At 37.2% G+C, this 19,696-nt stretch overlaps 1 protein-coding gene across 3 annotated transcripts in view; it reads right to left on the bottom strand.

Annotated features, from left to right (window-relative positions):
* Positions 1 to 19,696, bottom strand: part of CDKL5 (cyclin dependent kinase like 5) — a 209,363-nt gene that overhangs the window by 47,405 nt on the left and 142,262 nt on the right. For all 3 annotated transcript variants that reach the window (XM_075538596.1, XM_075538597.1, XM_075538598.1), the window contains exons 5-8: positions 11,729 to 11,865; positions 7,380 to 7,500; positions 5,678 to 5,737; positions 875 to 965 (exon numbers count right to left, since the gene is read on the bottom strand). In XM_075538596.1, the coding sequence (XP_075394711.1) occupies positions 875 to 965; positions 5,678 to 5,737; positions 7,380 to 7,500; positions 11,729 to 11,865 (409 nt within the window). The remainder of the gene's footprint in view (positions 1 to 874; positions 966 to 5,677; positions 5,738 to 7,379; positions 7,501 to 11,728; positions 11,866 to 19,696) is intronic.

Below are 19,696 nucleotides of genomic sequence, written 5' to 3'. Positions count from 1 at the left end.
ACTGAGTCTCCTATCAGTCTGTCTTGTGTTCTGCTGCTGTCATTCTTTTGCCACTGATCCCATCATAGCATTCTGTCACTGGATTGAAAAGGTTCAATGTGCAGAGATCTTGAGGTCCAAAGGACACACTCAACTTCGGGCTATTCTTCTTAATGATAGTGAGATCCTCTTGCCTGCTTCTGAAATGGCTAATTTTATACCCAGCCCAAACCCCGCTGGCATTGAGGCAATTCCAACTCATATAAACCCCATAGGGCAGAAAAGAGCTTCTCTTTTGGGCTTCTGTGGCAGTAAACTTTTATGGGAGCAGAAAGCCTCATCTTTCTCCCATGAGTTCTACCCAGCATGATGGCAAAATTGACCAATTCCCACTTTAAAGTTCCAAGTTACAATTAACCTTATTAACAATAACTGTATCCTGTAAACCAATCAATATCTTCTCCCACATTCTCTTTCTCGGGTCCATCAAGAAAAGAGGAAATATACCCAATTGGTATGGCCCTACCTACCAGTGGTTTGATGGGAGTTACAGAGACTATGGCTAGAAGAGCCGTAATAAGTCATTCACTACACCACAGGCTCCAAGAGTAACCAGCTCCCAGATAGCCTGCAAGATAACTGTGGTTGCATTAGTTATTTCAGGATAGGCCAAGAGACGCATCACCCAACTGAGCTCAAATTGCTGGCCCGCAGAATTGTGACCAAATAAACGATGGCTGTTGTACATCTTAAATTGCTTAACTGATTATATAACACAATACATAACAGATGCATTTAATTAACTGAAGTTCTTAATTTCATAGATGATTCCAATGCTAATAACACAAGAGCAGTAGATGTGTACATGTCAATCTATTGTAGGAAAGTAACTCACCCAAGTAAGAGTTCTGGTGATCGATACCACCTGGTGGCCACATATTCTGTGTAATTTGCATTATTGCCTTCTGATAGATTTCGAGCAAAACCTGGAAGATAAAGACCAAAAGTGAAATTTCGAAAAAAAAAATCATATTAGAATTTTTTTAGTGATTGTGGTATTTTAAGTTTTTATTTTTAAAATCATTTTATTGGGGACTCATACAACTCTATTATCCACACATACATCCATTATGTCAAGCACATTTGTACATTTGTTGCCCTCATCATTCTCAAAACATTTGCTTTCTACTTGAGCCCTTGGTATCAGCGCCTCATTTTTCCCCTCCCTCCCCATGCCCCCTCCTTTACGAAACCTTTATAATTTATAAATTATTATTATTTTGTAAATTATTATTATTTTGTCATGTCTTATACTGTCTCCCTTCACCAACTTTTCTGTGGTCCGTCCTCCATGGAGGGGGTTATATGCAGATCCTTGTGATCTGTTCCCCCTTTCCACATCCCCTTCCCATCAGGGTATCTCTACTCTCATTCCCTGTGCTTTCAGTTCTTATCTGTACCAGTGTACATCCTCTGGTCTAGCCAGATGTGTAAGGTAGAATTGGGGTCATCACAGTGGGGGGTGGGGAGGAAGCATTAAAGAACTAGAGGAAAGTTGTATGTTTCATGGTTGCTATACTGCACCCTGACTGGCTCATCTCCTCCCCGCAACCCTTCTGTAAAGGGATGTCCAGTTGCCTACAGATGGGCTTTGGGTCTCCACTCCACACTCCCTCTCATTCACAGTGATATGATTTATTGTTCTTTGATGCCTGATACCTGATCCCATCGACGACACTTCGTGATCACACAGGCTGGTGTGCTTCTTCCATGTGGGTTTTGTTGCTTCTCAGCTAGATGGCCCCTTGTTTATCTTTAAGTCTTTAAGACCCCAGACACTATATCTTTTGATGGCAGAGGACCATCAGCTTTCATCACCCCATTTGCTTATGCACCCACTTTGTCTTCAGAGATCGTGTCGGGAAGGTGGGCGTCATGGAATGCCAGGTTAATAGAACAAAGTGTTCTTGCATTGAGGTAGTACTTGAGTGGAGACCCAATGTCCATCTGCTACCTTAATACTAAACCTATAAATAGATGTACACAGATCTATTTCCCCATTGTCATATATAAATATATTTACATATGTGCATGCCTGTATTTAGACCTGTATAAATGCCCTTTGGCTCCTACTTCTTTCCTCTATTTCCTTTTACTTTCCTCTTGTCTCACTATCATGCTCAGCCTTCATGTGGGTTTCAGTAATTCCTCTCAGTTACTTTGCACTTGCTCAAGCCCTACAGGCTTTCTACACCCTCCTTGCCATCAATTTTAGATCCCTTCTTGTTCCCTTGTCCCTGAGTTTGTTAACACCCACTTCCTTTCCCCTATCTCCCCATTTCCCATGTCCCCTGGAACCTTTGGTTGTATTGTTTTCTCCTCCAGATTGTTTATCCTGCCTATCTTATCTAGGTAGACCTGCAGAGATAATAATATGCATGAAAAACAAGACAGAACAAAATAAAGCAACAAAAGAAAACAATACAACAACAAAAAATAAGAGTCTATAAGTAGTTCTATGTCTGTTTGTGGGCCTTTAGGAGTGTTTTCTGGTTGAGTTTGATGGGGTCCCACACCCTGGCCCCAAAGTCTTTTTTTGGTATTCCCTCAGGACTTCCTTGCTCTACTTCCCTTGCTGTTCGATAGTGGTATTTTTAAAAGTAATATTTTAGTAAAATTTTAAAAGGTAGTTGTCTATTCATGTCAATTAATACAAAATGTACTCCCTACAAAACTACTCTCATCTCTATGCTAAAGAAATCTTTACTTTTAATGTGATTATGCAATTATGCAAATCTAAGAATAAATTCCCATAGTCGCTAAGAAGTCAAAGGATAAACTAGCATAAGGTATACAGTGAATAATTCTGGCAAGTGAGGCATGCATAATTCTTATATATCTATTGCCGTCAGTCAGGAGCCCTGGTGGCATAGTGATTCCCAGTTGGACCACTAACTAAAAGATCAGTGGTTCAAAACCATCAGCAGCCCCATGAAAGAACGATGGGGCTTTATACTCCTGTAAAGAGTTAGTACTTTCAGAAACCCCCAAGGGCAGTTCTGAACTGTCCTATAGGGCCACTATGAGTTGGAACTGACTCAATGGCAGTGAGGCATTATTTATTTTTATTTTTTATTGCCATTGATCCATAAAGTCATTATGGAATCAACAGCAATGATGGAAAGAAAGAAAAAAATAGGGAAAATTTATTTTCATCTACTGAGACGGGGAAACGCATTTTTAAAAGCCTACCAAACCTACTTACATCAAGTCAATTATGACATAGGAGAAATTCACTAGAGATAGTTTAATTATCTCAGAGACTACCTCTACTTTCTTCTTATTCTTTCAAAAGGTCTGGGAACCATAACAGCCACAAAAGAGTTAGCAGGATGAATTCATCTAACCCACCAAAGCAACAAAATTCAAACCCATTGCCACGGAGTCAATTCCAACTCACAGTGACCCTATAGGACAGAGTAAAGCTGCTGCTTCGGCTTTCTAAGAGCCTAATTTTTTGCCAGAGGAGACAGCCTCACCTTTCTCCACAAAGTAAGAGAGTCTGAACTGCTGACCTCATGGTTAACAGCAGACTTCAGTCATTCACTACCATCAAGTCATTGCCAACTCACAGATACCTTATAGGACAGGTTACAGCTTCCCCGTGTTTCTGAGGCTGTAATTCTTAAAAAGAGCCGAGAGCTCCATTTGTCTCCTAAGGAGTAGCCGGTGGTTTTGACCTGCGAACTCTGTCAATTGAAATCCAACATGTAACCACTACATGCCCAGGGCTCCTCAGAAGCCCACCAGGGCTCCTTAAAAGTAGCACAGGCTATCTTAAATAGCTATAAAGAATTAGAGCCTTAAAACATGGGGTAAAAATAAGGTAGATCTAAAGAAAAATGGAAAAATCTTCTTTCTTAAAATGAAGCAGTTAAAAAAAACTAGTGACAGTGACATACAAACCCCTGATTTCAGCTCATCAATATTTCTCTGAACAGCATAATTTGAAGAAAACTGTGCATTTTAAAGTGGGCTCTGAAGGCCCTGCAGGGAGACACAGGGCACAGAACACTGCTGCCCAACTGTTCATTCTTGTCAGAAGAACATACTCATTTGAAAAAATCTTTCTTTTAGTAGTTAGTGTTGGACTGGGCTACTTCTTTCCTATTAATAACCATTCTGTAGGCCATCTCATTTGTATTTATAACCCACTTTGGAAATGCAAGCCACTTTATAGCTTAAGCAGATCATGTACACATAAAACACGTATGCATAATAAATAGTGTATGAGGTGCATAAAATGTCAGCTTTTGGTAATAATAACAATTATGGACAGGAAGCCAGAAATAGTGTTTCTGAAAATCATTCTTAGGAAATGCTAAAAATTCTGAGATTTCTTAGATACAATATTCATTCTTTCCTTTTGGTTTCTTCAGATGTTTAGGATACAACAGGACTTTTCTTTGCAATAATGCTTATCAAAAAGTATTTTTTCAAAGTTTATAATATTCAAATCCTTTTAAAAATACACATGGTTTTCATTGTTACACACAGCAAAACCAATCCTTCTACAAAGAATTTTTAGAGTGCTTCCATTTTTCAGTTGTGTGACCCATCTCCTAAGTTTTTTCAATATCTGTTGATCCTCACTCATGTGGATATATATCTTTTATTTGTGGTAATATTCAAATATATGGAAAAAAGCATTAAAGAGGTCAGTTGTTTTTTCCAGAACATGGAATTGGTAGAAGTATTATTTTATAAAGTGATTCATGACCTAATCAATCTATCTAATTTACAGTTTTAAAACTTTTCTCAGCTACTTTAATTTAAATGGTTAATAGTACTCAATACAGAGTTATATATATTGGAGAGAATACTTTTTTAGTAAGAGAAGGTATACCTTCAAAACTTCCTTATAGATTCAACCAAGAGTCAGAATATTATACCTCAGTTACTAATCTTATTCACTAAATATTTAAAGAGAATAAATGACGTTTTAAAAACATTTTTGACCTATTTAACTGTCACATACTCACAATAGATCACAAATGTATAGTTGCTTGGCATGCTTTTAATTTTTAATTATGTCTGAGAATAATTCCTACCGATATAAAAATATTTTTTATCCTACCCAACCCAGAAAGGCAGAGATTATTTCTTTTCTTTTCATAAAATATGTTTGAATATTCATTAAATAAATATTATATGGTTAATCAATAAGTCCAGGTACTACAGTGCTTAAGCACTCAGCTGCTAATCGAAAGGTCAGCAGTTTGAAATTCAGCTGCTCTGAAGGAGAAAGATGCAGCAATTGGTTTCCATAAAGATTTACATTCTTGGAAACCCTATGTGGTAGTTCTACATTGTCTTATAAGGTTGCTATGAGTCAGACCTTGACTAGGCAGCAGAGAGTTTGGGGATATAATGAATTTTAAAAGTAGTTGTACGAGCCCCCAATAAAATGATTTATTAAAAAAGTAGTAGAGAGTACTATGCAGAGAGGGAATAGTACTCTTTAAGCACTCAATTTCTCAATCGATTACCCCAATAGGATGTGCCTCTGCACTAAAGTGGGTCAAAATAGTAAAAATCAAAACAAAAAACTTCAGCATGCTGAAAAAGCTCCCAGTGTATCTATACTCTATGTACCTATATTTTGTAAAGAGTATGACTAAATTTCCTTTTAACTTACCAAAGTCACATAGTTTCAGAACATCATTGTGGCTGATGAGGAGATTCTCTGGCTTTATATCTAAAGGAACAAGATTAAAAAGCAATTGTTAAAAGTCTTCAATTTTCTGTTACCATTGTTCCATCACTGCAAATGCACTTATTTTAAAAAATCCAAAGTAATTCGAGTAGAAATACGTGGAAGCAGCAAACATAGCACATTTTATGCTAGTATAAAAAGTTTTAATTAATTTATTTTTTAGAAATATATAGACTACAATTACAATTTTTTTCCTTTAAGTCTTAAAGGGATTAATTAGCTCTGAAAAAAATTACTGGTAATGATTGAGTCAAAGTCAACACATTTCAAGGAGCCATGTTTTACTTCATAAAATACTAATAATATAACATTTCTGAGACAGAATATAAAAATTTTATACCCACAAGGTACCTTAAAAATACATGAGAGTAAGTAACTAGCTTATTGGAAGAAAAGATATATGAGATATAGTTTCTATAAACTATAATTTCTATATTTAGATATATTCTTAGGTTTTCTGTGTGGTTCACAATTCTAAATGTCTAATGCCAAAGCAATACTGGATGAGTCAAGATAAGATTTCAAATGTTTCCATAGATCTTTTGTAGATGTGGTGGGAGTTGAAGAATAGAGATACACAGAAGTGTTTTTCAATTTCCCTTTTGCTATCTCACAATTGTAGTTTTTGGAGTATGTGTATCACCCACCAGCTGTATCATTTAATAGAGGTGAAAATGAAGAAAAGAAGAGGTCAGAGTGAAATCATGGTTTCTACTGCTAATTGACAATGATGGATGTCATTCTGTCCATATCACCAATTGCCTTGTTAAAGGCAAAGGGATTATAAACTCTCTCTTTCTGTAACAGGAGTTGGTATCCCTTTTTTAAACTTGGCATTTTTACATGACCTCGAAGATAGTTATAAACTTACACTATTTTAAAATATATAATCCTTGACCATTATTACAAATAAATGAAAATGTAGAATTCATTAGCTGACAAGTCCATGACAAAAAGTGGATATGAAATTTTCTAATAAAGCATCTTTTCATTTCATCATTGTATCTCAAAATTGTACAGTTCTAGAATGTGAGATTAGCAGGAGATCATAAGCAGTGTAGTCAAAGATGGTGCCGAGCGAGTTATTTCATTACCATAAATCATCTACCTCATGGCAGTAAAGGAAAAAATGTTTGTGGAAGGACATTCATTATCTTTATGAAATCTTAATCATGGGCACTTTCTACTAACAGGGTAGGGAAAATCAGACGAGAAAGATACATATTGAAGATGAATGATCTTAAGAGGGAATAAAGAGTGACTCTCAATAGGGATCATGAATTTAGGGACTTGAAGTGGTTCAAGACCTGCATAGCTATATTTTACTACTTACAATCTCTTCTTTCAAGCAAGCTTTGAAGTTCACATCTGTTGTGTTCCCTATGTCACTAAGTATTTGTATAGTCAAGAGTGGATCTGATCATGCAAACAGATTTCACTACAGTATTCAAAGAAATTTGCAGTCAATCCTTTTGGAGTAGATTTGGGGGATAAAACATGTTATACCCCATACTTCTGAATTACACTTAAATGGAAATGCTAGAAATATTCTTAAGATAGGTACATGTCTGTTAACATTAATTTGATGTTTTAATACTTTCAATTTCAAAATTTCCACACTCACCTCTATGGACAATGTCATTCTTATGGCACCAGTGAATTGCTTTGATTAGCTGGTAGATATAACTTTTAACTTTTTCAGGTGGAACTCCATTTGGCATTTCTTCCAGCAATTCAAGCATATTCTAAATATTAAATAGGGGTAATTAATCTCTAAAATTAGGTAGATCCATAAATCAGGTAGTATGAATTTTGTACAAAGCATGTTAAATAATTCATCGAATACACAAGTATTATTTGTAAAATTTGTTTTTCTTTCAATCTATACCTTTTTCATTATATTAGAAGTTCCATTTTGTACTACACCCTGATGCTGCCCCAAATAGTAACCCTGTGTACTTTTCACTTCCCCATCACTCGTCTGTCAGTCTCTCCTGCTGTTGGGGCTTGCATGTTACTCATGTTACTGGAAGTTATGCACTGATATTTCAAATGCCAGCAGGGTCATTCATGATGAACAGGTCCAGACTAAGATTAGGAAGAAGGAAGAGGCAGTCAATTTCTGAAAAGTTAGCCACTGAAAACCTTATGAACAGCAGAAGAATATTCTGATATAGTACCAGAAAAAGAGCACCTCAGGTTGAAAAGCACTGAAAATAGGACTGAGGAAGAACTGTCTCCTCAAAGTTGAGTCAGTCTTAATGATGGAGGAAGCAGTTTTTGGTATCTTCATTTGCTGATGTAGAAGAACTCAAAATGAGAAGAAACAGCTGCAAACATCCATTAATAACTGGAATGTACAAAGTATAAATCTAGAAAAACAGGAAGTCATCAAAAATTGAATGCATACAGATCTACATCCCATACATTAGTGAATCAGAAAATCATATGGTTTACTATGCTGGAAACGACTATTTCAAGAATGGCATCACAGCCATCATCAAAAAGCATATTTAAAGATATATCTTGAAAATACGATATAGTCATTGATACAATAACTATAAGCAAGATCACTTAATATAATTATTATTTAAATTTAGTCACCGACTACTAAAGTCAATGATGAAGAAATTGAGGAACTCTATCAACTTTTTCATGCTGGCATTGATCAAACATGTAATCAAAATGTACTAACAATACTGATGACGGGAATAAGAGAAGGATCAGGAGTTGGAAAACGTGACCTAAGAAAGGATACTGGATATCACATTATAGGTTTTGGATATCCCAAACCACCATCCAACTTATGCATTATAAATATCTTTTTCCAACAACAAAAATATGTGGAGCTTGACACATGGAATATACAAAAATCAAATCAACTATATCTGTAGAAATACATAATGGAGAAACCTAGTATCATCAGCCAAACAAGGCAAAGGGCCAAATGTGGAAAACACAACTACTCATATGCAAGTTCAAACTGAAGGTGAAGAAAATTTTTTAAAAACACACAAGAGCCAAAATATGACCTTGAATATAGATTTGAGGTGCTGAATACCAATGACCTCAAGTTATGGGATGACATCAGATATTATATGTGAAGAACTCAAAAGGTTATTTTTAAAAATCCAAAAAAAGAGACCAAAAGGGATGTCAGAAGAGACCCTATAACTTGCTTTTGAACATAAAATAGCACAAGCAAATGGAAGAAATGAGGTAGAAGAGCTGAGTGGAAAATTTCAAAGGGTGGCTAGAGAAAACAAAGTATTATAATGGAACGTGCAAAGACGTGGAGTTATAAAATCAACAGAAAAGAACAGGCTCAGAATTTCTCAAATGGAAAGAAATGAAGAAAAATTTCAAGCCTCAAGTTGCACTATTGAAGGAACTGATGGTCTTAAAGGAAGAAGTCTAAGCTACCCTCAGAGCAATGGCACAAAAACAAGACTTCAGGAATTGACAGAATGCTGGTTTAGATATTTTCAATAAGTGGATGCAATGCCAGAGTGCTCAATTGTCTATGCCAACATATTTGTGCTCATTCCAAAGAGAGGTGGTTCAAAAGAATGTGGAAAGTATCACTGATATCACAAACAAATAAAATTGTGCTACAGATAATTGTAAAGTCAAGCCAGATTCTAAAGAGGACTCAGAATGAGGGAGATCACTGCTGATGTCAGATTGATTTTAGTGGACAGAGAACACCACAGTCTGTGTTTCACTGACTATGCAAAGGCATGTGACTCTATGGACCATAACATACTACGGATAGCATCTGCAAAAAGCAGAGATTCCACAACACTTAATTATACTCCTGAGGATTAAAGACTAAAGCCTTCAATATCAATTACACCTCAACATAAAGAAAGCAAAAAATCCTCACAATTGGACCAATCAACAACAAAGGAATACATTTTACTTGGATCCACCAACATCAATTACACTTTAAAAACTGAGGTGCACCTGACCCAAGCCATATGCATGTGAAAGCTGGGTAATAAATAAAGACCAAAGAAGAGTTGATGCATTTGAATTGGGATGTTGGTGAATAATTTTGAATGTACCGAGGACTGACAAAAGAACAAACAAATCTGTCTAAGGAGCCAGAATGCTCATTAGAAGCAAGGTTTTGTGTTTCATGCTTTCAACATGCTATCCAGGAGGAATTTAACGTTTGGTTAAATAGAGGTTCAACAAAAAAGAGGAGAACCCTCAAAGAGATGGATTTAACACACTGTCTGCAAGCACAGGTCATTCTCCCTCTAAAAACCACCCTGATTTTCCCTGATATCCTAGTACAGCGATATCTTTCTATAACTTCTTTTTCATATCATCTTTTTAATTTGTTGGTGGGGGCACTTGATGGGAAACAAATTAACACAGGGGGGGAGGAAGGGCAGGAGACCCTACAACAGATTTTAGAAGATAACAGAAAATAGTGATTTAGAACTACAAATAATCTTTTATATGAAGGGGCTTCAAAATTTTCATGGAAAAATTGTAACTAAAAGATAATGAAGAATTTCCAGGAATTTTTAAAGGCTTCCTTGTATTTAAAATATTTTACTAACAATAAAATTACTACATATATATTTTTAAATTTGAAAACTGTTTTGTAAAATCTTATTTCAGAAGTTACTGGTTTGTCATCTTGGCAACAGTGCTTTCCATTTTGTAGTGATGAGGTGATATGAGGGGACTTTAAAACATTTGTGAAAAAATTCAAATTAAAAGATAAGGATTTTTCCCCCACAGACTTGACACTCCCTTGTACTCTACAATTTATTACATTTGGAACTGACCTAAGACAAATAAACATAATCCTCTTCAAGTTTTAATCTTTAGAGGACAAGAGAGGAAATCAGTCTAATTTTTCATTAACGAAACCTGTGGCTCCTGTTGATTCTACTATTGCTGAGGGGGCTTTAAAAAGTTTGTGGAAAAATCCCATTACCTTTTAATTCTATTTTTCCACCAATTTTTGGAGACCCCCTTTATTTAAGTTCTTGACAATAACTGACTGCTGTAGGTCAGAAATACCTAAGGACACAATCGTGATTATTGCCATGCCATTCACATGATTAAAATTATCATTGAAAAGTATCTTATTTTATGCAAATAATGCACCCCCAAATAATGAATTCAAACATATAAGCATGCATAGTGCACTCATGAAAATTCTGTGAAAGGGGCACTATGGGGTTGGCAAAAATGTATAAAGTGCATGTTTGTGTAATATGGTAGGCTTTTTTCCTAAGCATTCTTTCAAAAGAGAGATGGAGTTTTCTCCTCCTGTAAAGAGTTACAGTCTCAGAAACCCACAGGGCAGTTGTTCTGTTTTGACGTGTAGGGTCACTATGAGTCAGAAGTGTCTTGATAGCAGTAGGCATTTATTTTTATGGCAAGTTTGCATATAATTCAAACAACACAAGCTTTTCTTCTTTTGTCCTAAGCTCCTAAGTCATTGCTTGTAGTTTCATCTACCTCTTCAGGACTCACACATCTCCTTCCTTCAAAAGAAGTCAAAACACTGACAATTCAAAAAGACTCTTTCTTGAAACCACTTACTACCCTCCTTTGGATTCTGAGCATGGCCTTTGCTTGCATGGTGTCTATAAACTTCTGTCCTTCAGTACCAGAGTTGTCTATTTTCCCTGTCTTCCCTGAGGCTTTGTTTCACGTTTAATAAATTAAGTCTAAAAATTACTTGTTGGATATGGATTCTAGGACTTCAGAAGCCAAATCAATGCTTTGTTTAAATCTAAAAAGTTTAAACCATTAAACTGTACAAAAACTATCAAATATATTCTAGTACTTTCCATGATTAGGATAATACTTTTCTTTTAAAAGTCCTTAAATTATGAGTACATTGACAAGTCATGCTAAGTAATAACATTTCCCTCAATAATGTCAGAAGCAGCTGAAATAGAAGAATCAAGCAAATCTTCATGGTGTCAATCAGGGACTTACTTTTTCAACATATTCAAACACTAAGTATAATTTCCCTCTCCGACGAAAGGCCTCTTTCAGTTCCACGATGTTTTCTTGTTTGAGAGTACGAAGCATCTTAAGCTCTCGTAAAGTTGTTTCCTTAACTTCTTCATTTTCTAGAATGTAAAAAATGGTCAAGAGAGTAAAATTAAAGCTTTCAGAAAGACTGTTCAAAGAATTTCAAGCACAATGAAAACATCCTGAGTCCCCGTACCACTTTGAATACCTCTGCATAAAAAGTCCAAGGATAGAATATTAATACATTTTGTTCTTGAAAAGACCAAGAATAACAAACTTGACCCACAGGAACCTAAATTTCTGCTTTTATTTTCTTATAATACTTATTCCAAAGTCTATGTGTACAAGCTCCACTTACAAGTACAACAGAGTAATCCGTGGTCATTTTAATGACATTCCTATGTACTGGGGAAGAAGGCTATGTGCACCTACATGAAGTGCAAAAGGGATCACCTATAGCAGTGTGCAGGAAGCCCCATGCCATCGCTGTAGCAGTTGCTGCTTTTTAGGCTGGTTTAAGCCAAATCTTCGAAAGAACATTTCTATTCCCAGGGCTGCATGTTAGTCACCTTGGGAAGAAGGAGTCATCATGCCAGATACCCCAAGGCAGCCTGTGGTCATGTTTCCGGGAATTCTAAGAGTGTCTTATTTTCCCTCTGAACAGCAGTTGCTGCAACTTCCTACTGTCATCTGTGGCATGTCCATCTGCCCATCCCAGATGGTGTAGCTGCACTGGGATGAAGAATTTAAGCTGCATATAGTCTTCCATGCCATCAACTTCACTCATGATAACCTCTACAGACATCGAGGAAGAACAGAAGTCATATTAATTCTAATGGATTAATTGGGGATGCGAGACAGAGAAGGTAATATACCATTCTACATGAGATTTTATATCAGTCTTAGATTTCACTGGGAAATTATATCATGTTTATGTATATACGTAAAGTACAGGTTCAGAATTTCTTATCTGCAATTCCAAAATTCAAAAATATGTACATATTTTTAAATAATTTTATTGGGGGTTGATACAACTCATATCACAATCCATACATACATCAATTGTATAAAGCACATTTGTACATTCATTACCCTCATCATTCTCAAAACATTTGCTCTCCATGTTAGCCCATGGCATCAGCTCCTCATTTTCAAAAAATATTTTTTTAAAAGCTAAAAATGGAAAGCTTTTCCTAAGCTTATGGTAAATTAATTTAGAGGCAAAACTTGACCTGAACTTTCATGAGGCCATTTATACTCTCTGCTTATCCCATATTATATGAATATTTATTGTTGTGTTATAGAATGACCACTTGATTACAGGGTGCTAGAGTAACATGCCATATTTCTATTCAAAATTTGTTTTAATTACTAATTCTAAAAACACATTTGGCATCATGGTTTTGGGTAAGGACCAGCATTCTAGCTTAGTCTAAGCTGTGCAACCCTCAGATTCAGGAGTGCCTTGACAAGTCTAGGAAGGGAGGAAATGGAACTTGGTGATGGGGGCAAAAAAGATTAAATCAAGAGGGGAAAGAGGCAGAATGGGGACAAAGGGAAAGCAGGATACTAATGAAGTACTAGAAGCAGCTTTCAGATAATTTTTTTCTCAGTTCCTCTCCCAACCGCCATTCAAACAGGGATAGAGAAGAACGATTAATAAAATAGACTATATGTGTGGCACACAGGTAACACACCTTTGCAAACTTGTAACACAAGTGATGTGTTCTCCCTGCTTGAGACAACGATACCTGTTGGAGAATGCTGGAATACAGATTTGAAAGGAACAGAGAGATATCAGAAGGCAACAGAAGCAGTTGGAAAAGCCATCAATAACAGAAGCAGTAAACCAGGCTAGCCCACATCAGGGTGGGCCACATCCGAGCTGGGTACCCCTAAGGCCAATGTCAGGGGCAAAAGAACATGAAATAGTAGGTGTAGCCAAGCCAGTGGCGGGATATAAGAGGCTCAGAGGATGGTGAGGGGAAGAGAGCATCAGCTGTTCTGCAAGTCGAGGCTGAGCCAGAGAAACGATGTCTTGCAACTGTTAGAATGCTACCACAGCTTCAGCTGCTGACTTCTATGGAACACAAGTCTTATAAATGATATATCTGGAACCCTCTTCTCTGATATCCCATCCCAGTCACTCTCAAGGTAAAATCAAAACCAAACGCGCTGCCATCAAGTTGATGCTGACTCATAGTGACTCTATAGAGCAGTTCACTGGTTCATTTAAGAGGCATCGTTACCATTTTATTAGAGTATATCACTACAGTTGGCCTGCCTCTGTGAATTTCCAAGACTTTACAGTAGAACCCTCAGAGCGGCTGGTGGTTCCAAATTGCTGACTTTGCAGTTAGCAGTCGAACGCATAACCACTATGCCACCAGGGCTGGGGCAAGCAAACAAAAATTCATTCCTTTCTAAGAGAAAGAATGCCCATATAGATCTCAGTAAGAATCCGATGAGCTGGTCCTTGCCCATGTCTCCATCATCATTTCATACCCTTTTCACTTATGTCATATAGCTTTTCAGTCACAAAAAGTCTCACTTAGAACCTTTATCACTTGCCCCCTCTTCCTAGAATGATCATACTAACCAGACTCTCGATACTGGTTCCTTTGGCATTTGGTTGAAATGTCACTCCGCAAAAAGCTTTCCCAGACTACCAAGTCAAATAGGCCCCCATCCCATTATTCTCTATCATAGTACTCTGTATTCTTCTTTTATAGACCTTCTCACAATTTTTATTTATAGATTTGTAGACTTCCTGATTACTTCCAGACCATCTGTGTCCTGAAGCAAGAGCTCAAGGAAGACAGGTCTAAGACTTTGTTCAACCGTATACACCCAACCATATGGGACACAACCTGACACAGAGGAGGTAATCACTAAATACTTCCCATGAGAATGCTTTCACTGGTGCCGTGAGGTGCCTTTGCTCAGACACAGGTAGCTCTTACTTATTCACTAAGAGAGAGGGCAAAGATCTATGATGGAGGCCCCTTGGCACTTTACCCCCACCTCCCAGTTTTAAATACAGTGGTTTTTCAACTTTCTCCATCTAGAACTTTGAAAAGATAGATTGGCAGGCAATACAAGGAACTGAATTCATTGGCTTATTCTCTGGGGTGTCATATATATATGATTTTGAAAGACAGAGGACCCAGAAAACTGATAGCACTCAAGGTCGCAAATGTTGAGATGGATAGTGTAAGTAAGGCAGGTAGGCATAGTTAATCTATTAATTAAATAACCATCCATTATGCTTGAGCAGAGTACAATGGATGCACCAAAGTCAATGAATATATACAGTTGGCATATCTTTCTCATAAAAATCTTCATGGATTATTGGTATCCAAAAATCAACTGCATAAAGTGAGCTTTTGTTTAGCAACTTGTGGTAGTTTCATTTTGCTGGTTCAAGCTATTTGTGGGAGAAAGATGAGCCTGTCTGTTCCTGTAAAGATTTATTGTCTCTATAAGGTTTCTATGAGTTGGAATTGGGTCCATGACAGTGGGGAGGTTTTTTGGGTTTGTTTTTGTTTTGTTTTCCAGTATAAAGAATCTTAAAGTGTGATTTGGGAGAAATAGGTTTATGAATCAGCCTTTTAACCAATTTAGTGTGACTTTGGGTACACCGCTTAATTTTTCATCTGTAAAATACATTGGCTGTACCCAGACATGCACACATATACACACACAAATCCCATGACCTTATCCAATCTAATAATCTCTGACTCCTCTCACTGAAATCTTACTATGAGTATAAACTTCACGGAATTTTAGCACTGTGATTACATTTACATCATTCAAATCTATACTGGTTCCACTAACAATGGCTAGAGGTTATAGAAAAATGGATCTTCATAAAAGCAGCACACTCATAGTGCAACAACCACTTCTTTTGAGTAGGCTATCCTTTTATGAAAGGAAGACTTCTCCAATTTATGTGTCATGGTTATTAAAAGTTGATGTTAGCTCTTCTGCACTAAGACTTTATATATATATATATATATATATATATATATATATATATATATATATATATATATATATATATATATACGATTTTGAAAGACAGAGGACCCAGAAAACTGATAGCACTCAAGGTCGCAAATGTTGAGAGATGTATAGACAATGAATGAGGAAAGGCAAGAAGTGGCAGAATTCATCTCCTAAATGTACAATTTCTATTATTTGGTCTATCCTATAATTTTTTATTCTCTCAGTACTTAAAAAATCATTTTATTGGGGACTCGAACAATGCTTATCACAATCCATACATACATCCACTGTGTCACGTATATTTGTACATTTGTGGCCACCATTATTTTCAACACATTTTCTTTCTACTTGAGCCCTTGGAATTAGCCCATTTTTTTTACCTCCCTCCCTCCCTCCCTCCCTCATGAACCCTTGGTAATTTATGAATTATTATTTTTTCATGTCTTACACTGATCAATGTCTCCCTTCACCTGGGAGGGGATTATATGTAGATCATTGTGATTGGTTCACCCTTTCTCCCCGCATCTTACCCTTACCCTCCTGGTATTGCTACTCTCTATATTGGCCCAGAGGGGTTTATCTGTCCTGGGCTCCCTGCATTTCCAGTTCTTATCTATACCCATGTACATGCTCTGGTTTAACCTGATTTAAAAGGTAGAATTGGGGTCATGTGAGTTGTGGGTGGTGGTGAGGGGTGAAGCATTAAAGAACCAGAGGAAAGTTGTGTATTTCAACAGTGCTATACTGCACCCTGACTGGCTCGTCCCGTCCTTGTGACCCTTCTGTAAGGGGATGTTCAATTTCCTCCACTCCATACTCTCCCTCATTCACAATGGTATGATTTTTTTGTTCTGGGTCTTTAATGCTTGATAGCTGATCCCATCAACATCTCATGATCACATAGGCTGGTGTGCTTCTTCCATGTGGACTTTGTGGCTTCTCAGCTAGACCAGAGAACACTCCTGAAGGTTGACAAACAGACCTTGAACTATTTATAGGCTTGTCTTTTGTTGTTGTTTTTCTTTTGTTGCTTTGTTTTGCTCCATCTTCTTTTTGTGCTTATTATTGTCTCTGCATATTTATCTAGATAAGATAGGCGGGATAAACAATCTAGAGGAGAAAACAACAGGGACCTACAGTTCTGGGGAGACATGGGATAGGGGGAAGCAGGGGAAAGGAGGTGGGTGTTAACAAGCCCAGGGACAAGGGAATAACAAGTGATCTAAAATTGATGGCATAGAGGGTGTAGGATGCCTGGTATCGCTTGATGAAGGGCAATGTAATCAAGAGGAATTACTAAAATCCAAATGAAGGCTGAACATGATAGTAGACAAGAGGAAAATAAAAGGAAATAGAGGAAAGAACTAGGAGACAAGGGGCATTTATAGAGGTCTAAATGCAGACATGTACACATGCAAATATATATAATGATAGGGAAATAGATCTATATACATATATTTATAGGTTTAGTATTAAGGTAGCAGACGGACATAGGGCCTCTACTCAAGTTGATGCAAGAACACTTTGTTCTAATAACCTGGCATTCTATGTTAACCTTCCAGACAAGATCGCTGATGATAAAGCAGGTGCATAAGGAAATGTGGTGAAGAAAGCTGAAGGTGCCTGGCTTTCAAAAGATTATGGCCTGGTGTCTTAAAGGCTTGAAGATAAACAAGCGGCCATTTCTCAGTACTTTTAAGGCTCCTGGCTTACCGCTGCACTTCAAGTTTAAAATTGTGGCACTAAATCATCAAGTGATGGGTAAAGGAACATACACCTGGGTCTCTCTTCAGCTCTGGGAAGTAGCAAGGGTACTTATGTGGCATTCTGTCCCCCCATTCTTCTAAGATAGTGAGTAGCACAGCCCACTGAAATGGGCACAAAAGCACAACTTTCGCGCTAAAATGAGCTTTGTGGGTGATTTCCTTAGTCCCCATCACCCCCACCCAGTTTACAAACAAGCAAGCTGAGAGATAATAGCTGCTAACTTTCTTGAGAGTAAAATTCTATCTCAAAGCCTTCTGCGAACACAGAAACACAAGTGACAGAGTGGCACACCTTTGGTGAGTGAGACAGAAGACCAAGGTTCAGGTTTAGATTCTGCTACTGTCTAATTGGTGCTATGGGTTAAGCACCAAAGCTGCTAACTATAAGGTGAGTGGTTCAAACCTACTAGGTGACCAGTGAGAGAAAGATGAGGCAGTCTGCTTCCATCAAGATTATGAACTTGGAAGCCCAATGGGGACAGTTCAATTATGTAGTATATGGTCCCTACAAGTTGGAAGTCACCTGGTGGCAACAGTTGACTTCAGTAACTCACCTGTCTAGTCTTCCTGGTATGCTCTACTAAAGTAAAAGAGGATGACTTTTAAGAAGAAAGAGAAAGGGCACAGGAGCAAAATAAATTCAAAGATGAGTGTTGAAAAGAGAAAACCTAAAGATGAGCAGGCACTATTTTTAAAGAACTGTAGGCTTGAAAAAGAAATTCAGGAATAGCTGTAACCTACTTTATGAAAGCATAAATCTGATATTCTTACGTAGCCAAAGCAGATAAAAAAATAAAAGGAAAAGAACCTTTAAACAGGCATACTTGAACAAATATGCTATTCCTGTACGAAACCATGGGGGTACCATGTTTGAGTCTAGTTACCCTAATTGAAGAAGGGATATCAACAGGAGAAAAATTCACATGGCAAGGAAAACAAGGAGAGGGACTAAAGGATGAGTTTGTTGTCATATGAGGGTGCTTCAAATTTGATGGGGGGATTGAATTAAAAGACAATGGACTTCCACTCTTATCCATGTTCTGCAAATTGAGTTTTTAGAATTTAGGCTCTGGTATTGTTACCTCCTTGGATCACACAGGCTGGTGTGCTTCTTCTGTTCGGACATAGCTAACTCCTAACTGATGGCTGCTTGTTTTGAAACAAGACCTCAGACTCTTTTTTTTCTTAATAGATAGGCACCATCTGATTTCTTCACAATATTTTGCTATATCATTCCTCTATAGCTTCAGTGATCTCCTCATGAGGGCAAGTACCGAGTTGGGTCAAGTCATAAGAAATAATTGTTTTTAAATTCGGGCTACAATCAAATGAGACCTCAAAATCCATTCATATATAAATGGTTTATATATGCCCCTGTTTCACTTTAAAGGTATCATTACCATTTTATTGGAGATCCATCACAACTCATCTGCTTGGGGTTTTAGGTAATTCTATCGATAGTATTATTTCAGTCAATGGTAAATAACTTAAAACACTGTTAAGAAAAAGGAATTAATACATGTGTAAAACATCTCTATAGACTGCAACACATGTACTGTTAACTTGTATAGCTTTGAAACTTAAGTGACTGGACACTAAGTTACACAAACTGGGAAGGTGGAGATACGGCAATACTTTCAATAATGCTCATTGACAAGAGCAGAACCATGCCTGGTAGACTGGTAAATGTCATAGGAAAGCAAAGAAAATGCGAAAATAGGAAATATATGTTGGTCCTGGGTCACCCTTCGTTGGGCACCCCAAAAACAATAGGCCCAAACCAAACCAAAGCTTCATGATGACCACTACCTGATGGCTTCTTCTCCTACTAGGGCATTTCAGCTTAAAGTTCAAGGGAGTGTGTCAATAAAATATTAAATCTCAATAAAATTATTAAAAATTGAAAATTTTCATGAACTTTCTAAGGCCTCCTCCACATATATTAAAACAGAAGATTCCTTAAAGACTCCTAGATGAAGTCCTGATAAAAGCACAATGGGGATTTTTAAAATCATTTTATTAGGGGACTCATACAATTCTTATCACAATCCATACATCAACTGTGTAAAGCACATTTGTACATTCATTGCCCTCATTTGCTATCCACTTAAGCCCCTGGCATCAGCTCCTCATTTTCCCCTCCCTCCCCGCTACC

This window comes from Tenrec ecaudatus, chromosome X (genome assembly GCF_050624435.1).
Source record: "Tenrec ecaudatus isolate mTenEca1 chromosome X, mTenEca1.hap1, whole genome shotgun sequence".
Lineage (NCBI taxonomy): Eukaryota > Metazoa > Chordata > Mammalia > Afrosoricida > Tenrecidae > Tenrec > Tenrec ecaudatus.
The sequence above is the reverse complement of the archived record's forward strand: the minus strand, read 5'-3'. Positions and strand labels throughout refer to the sequence as shown.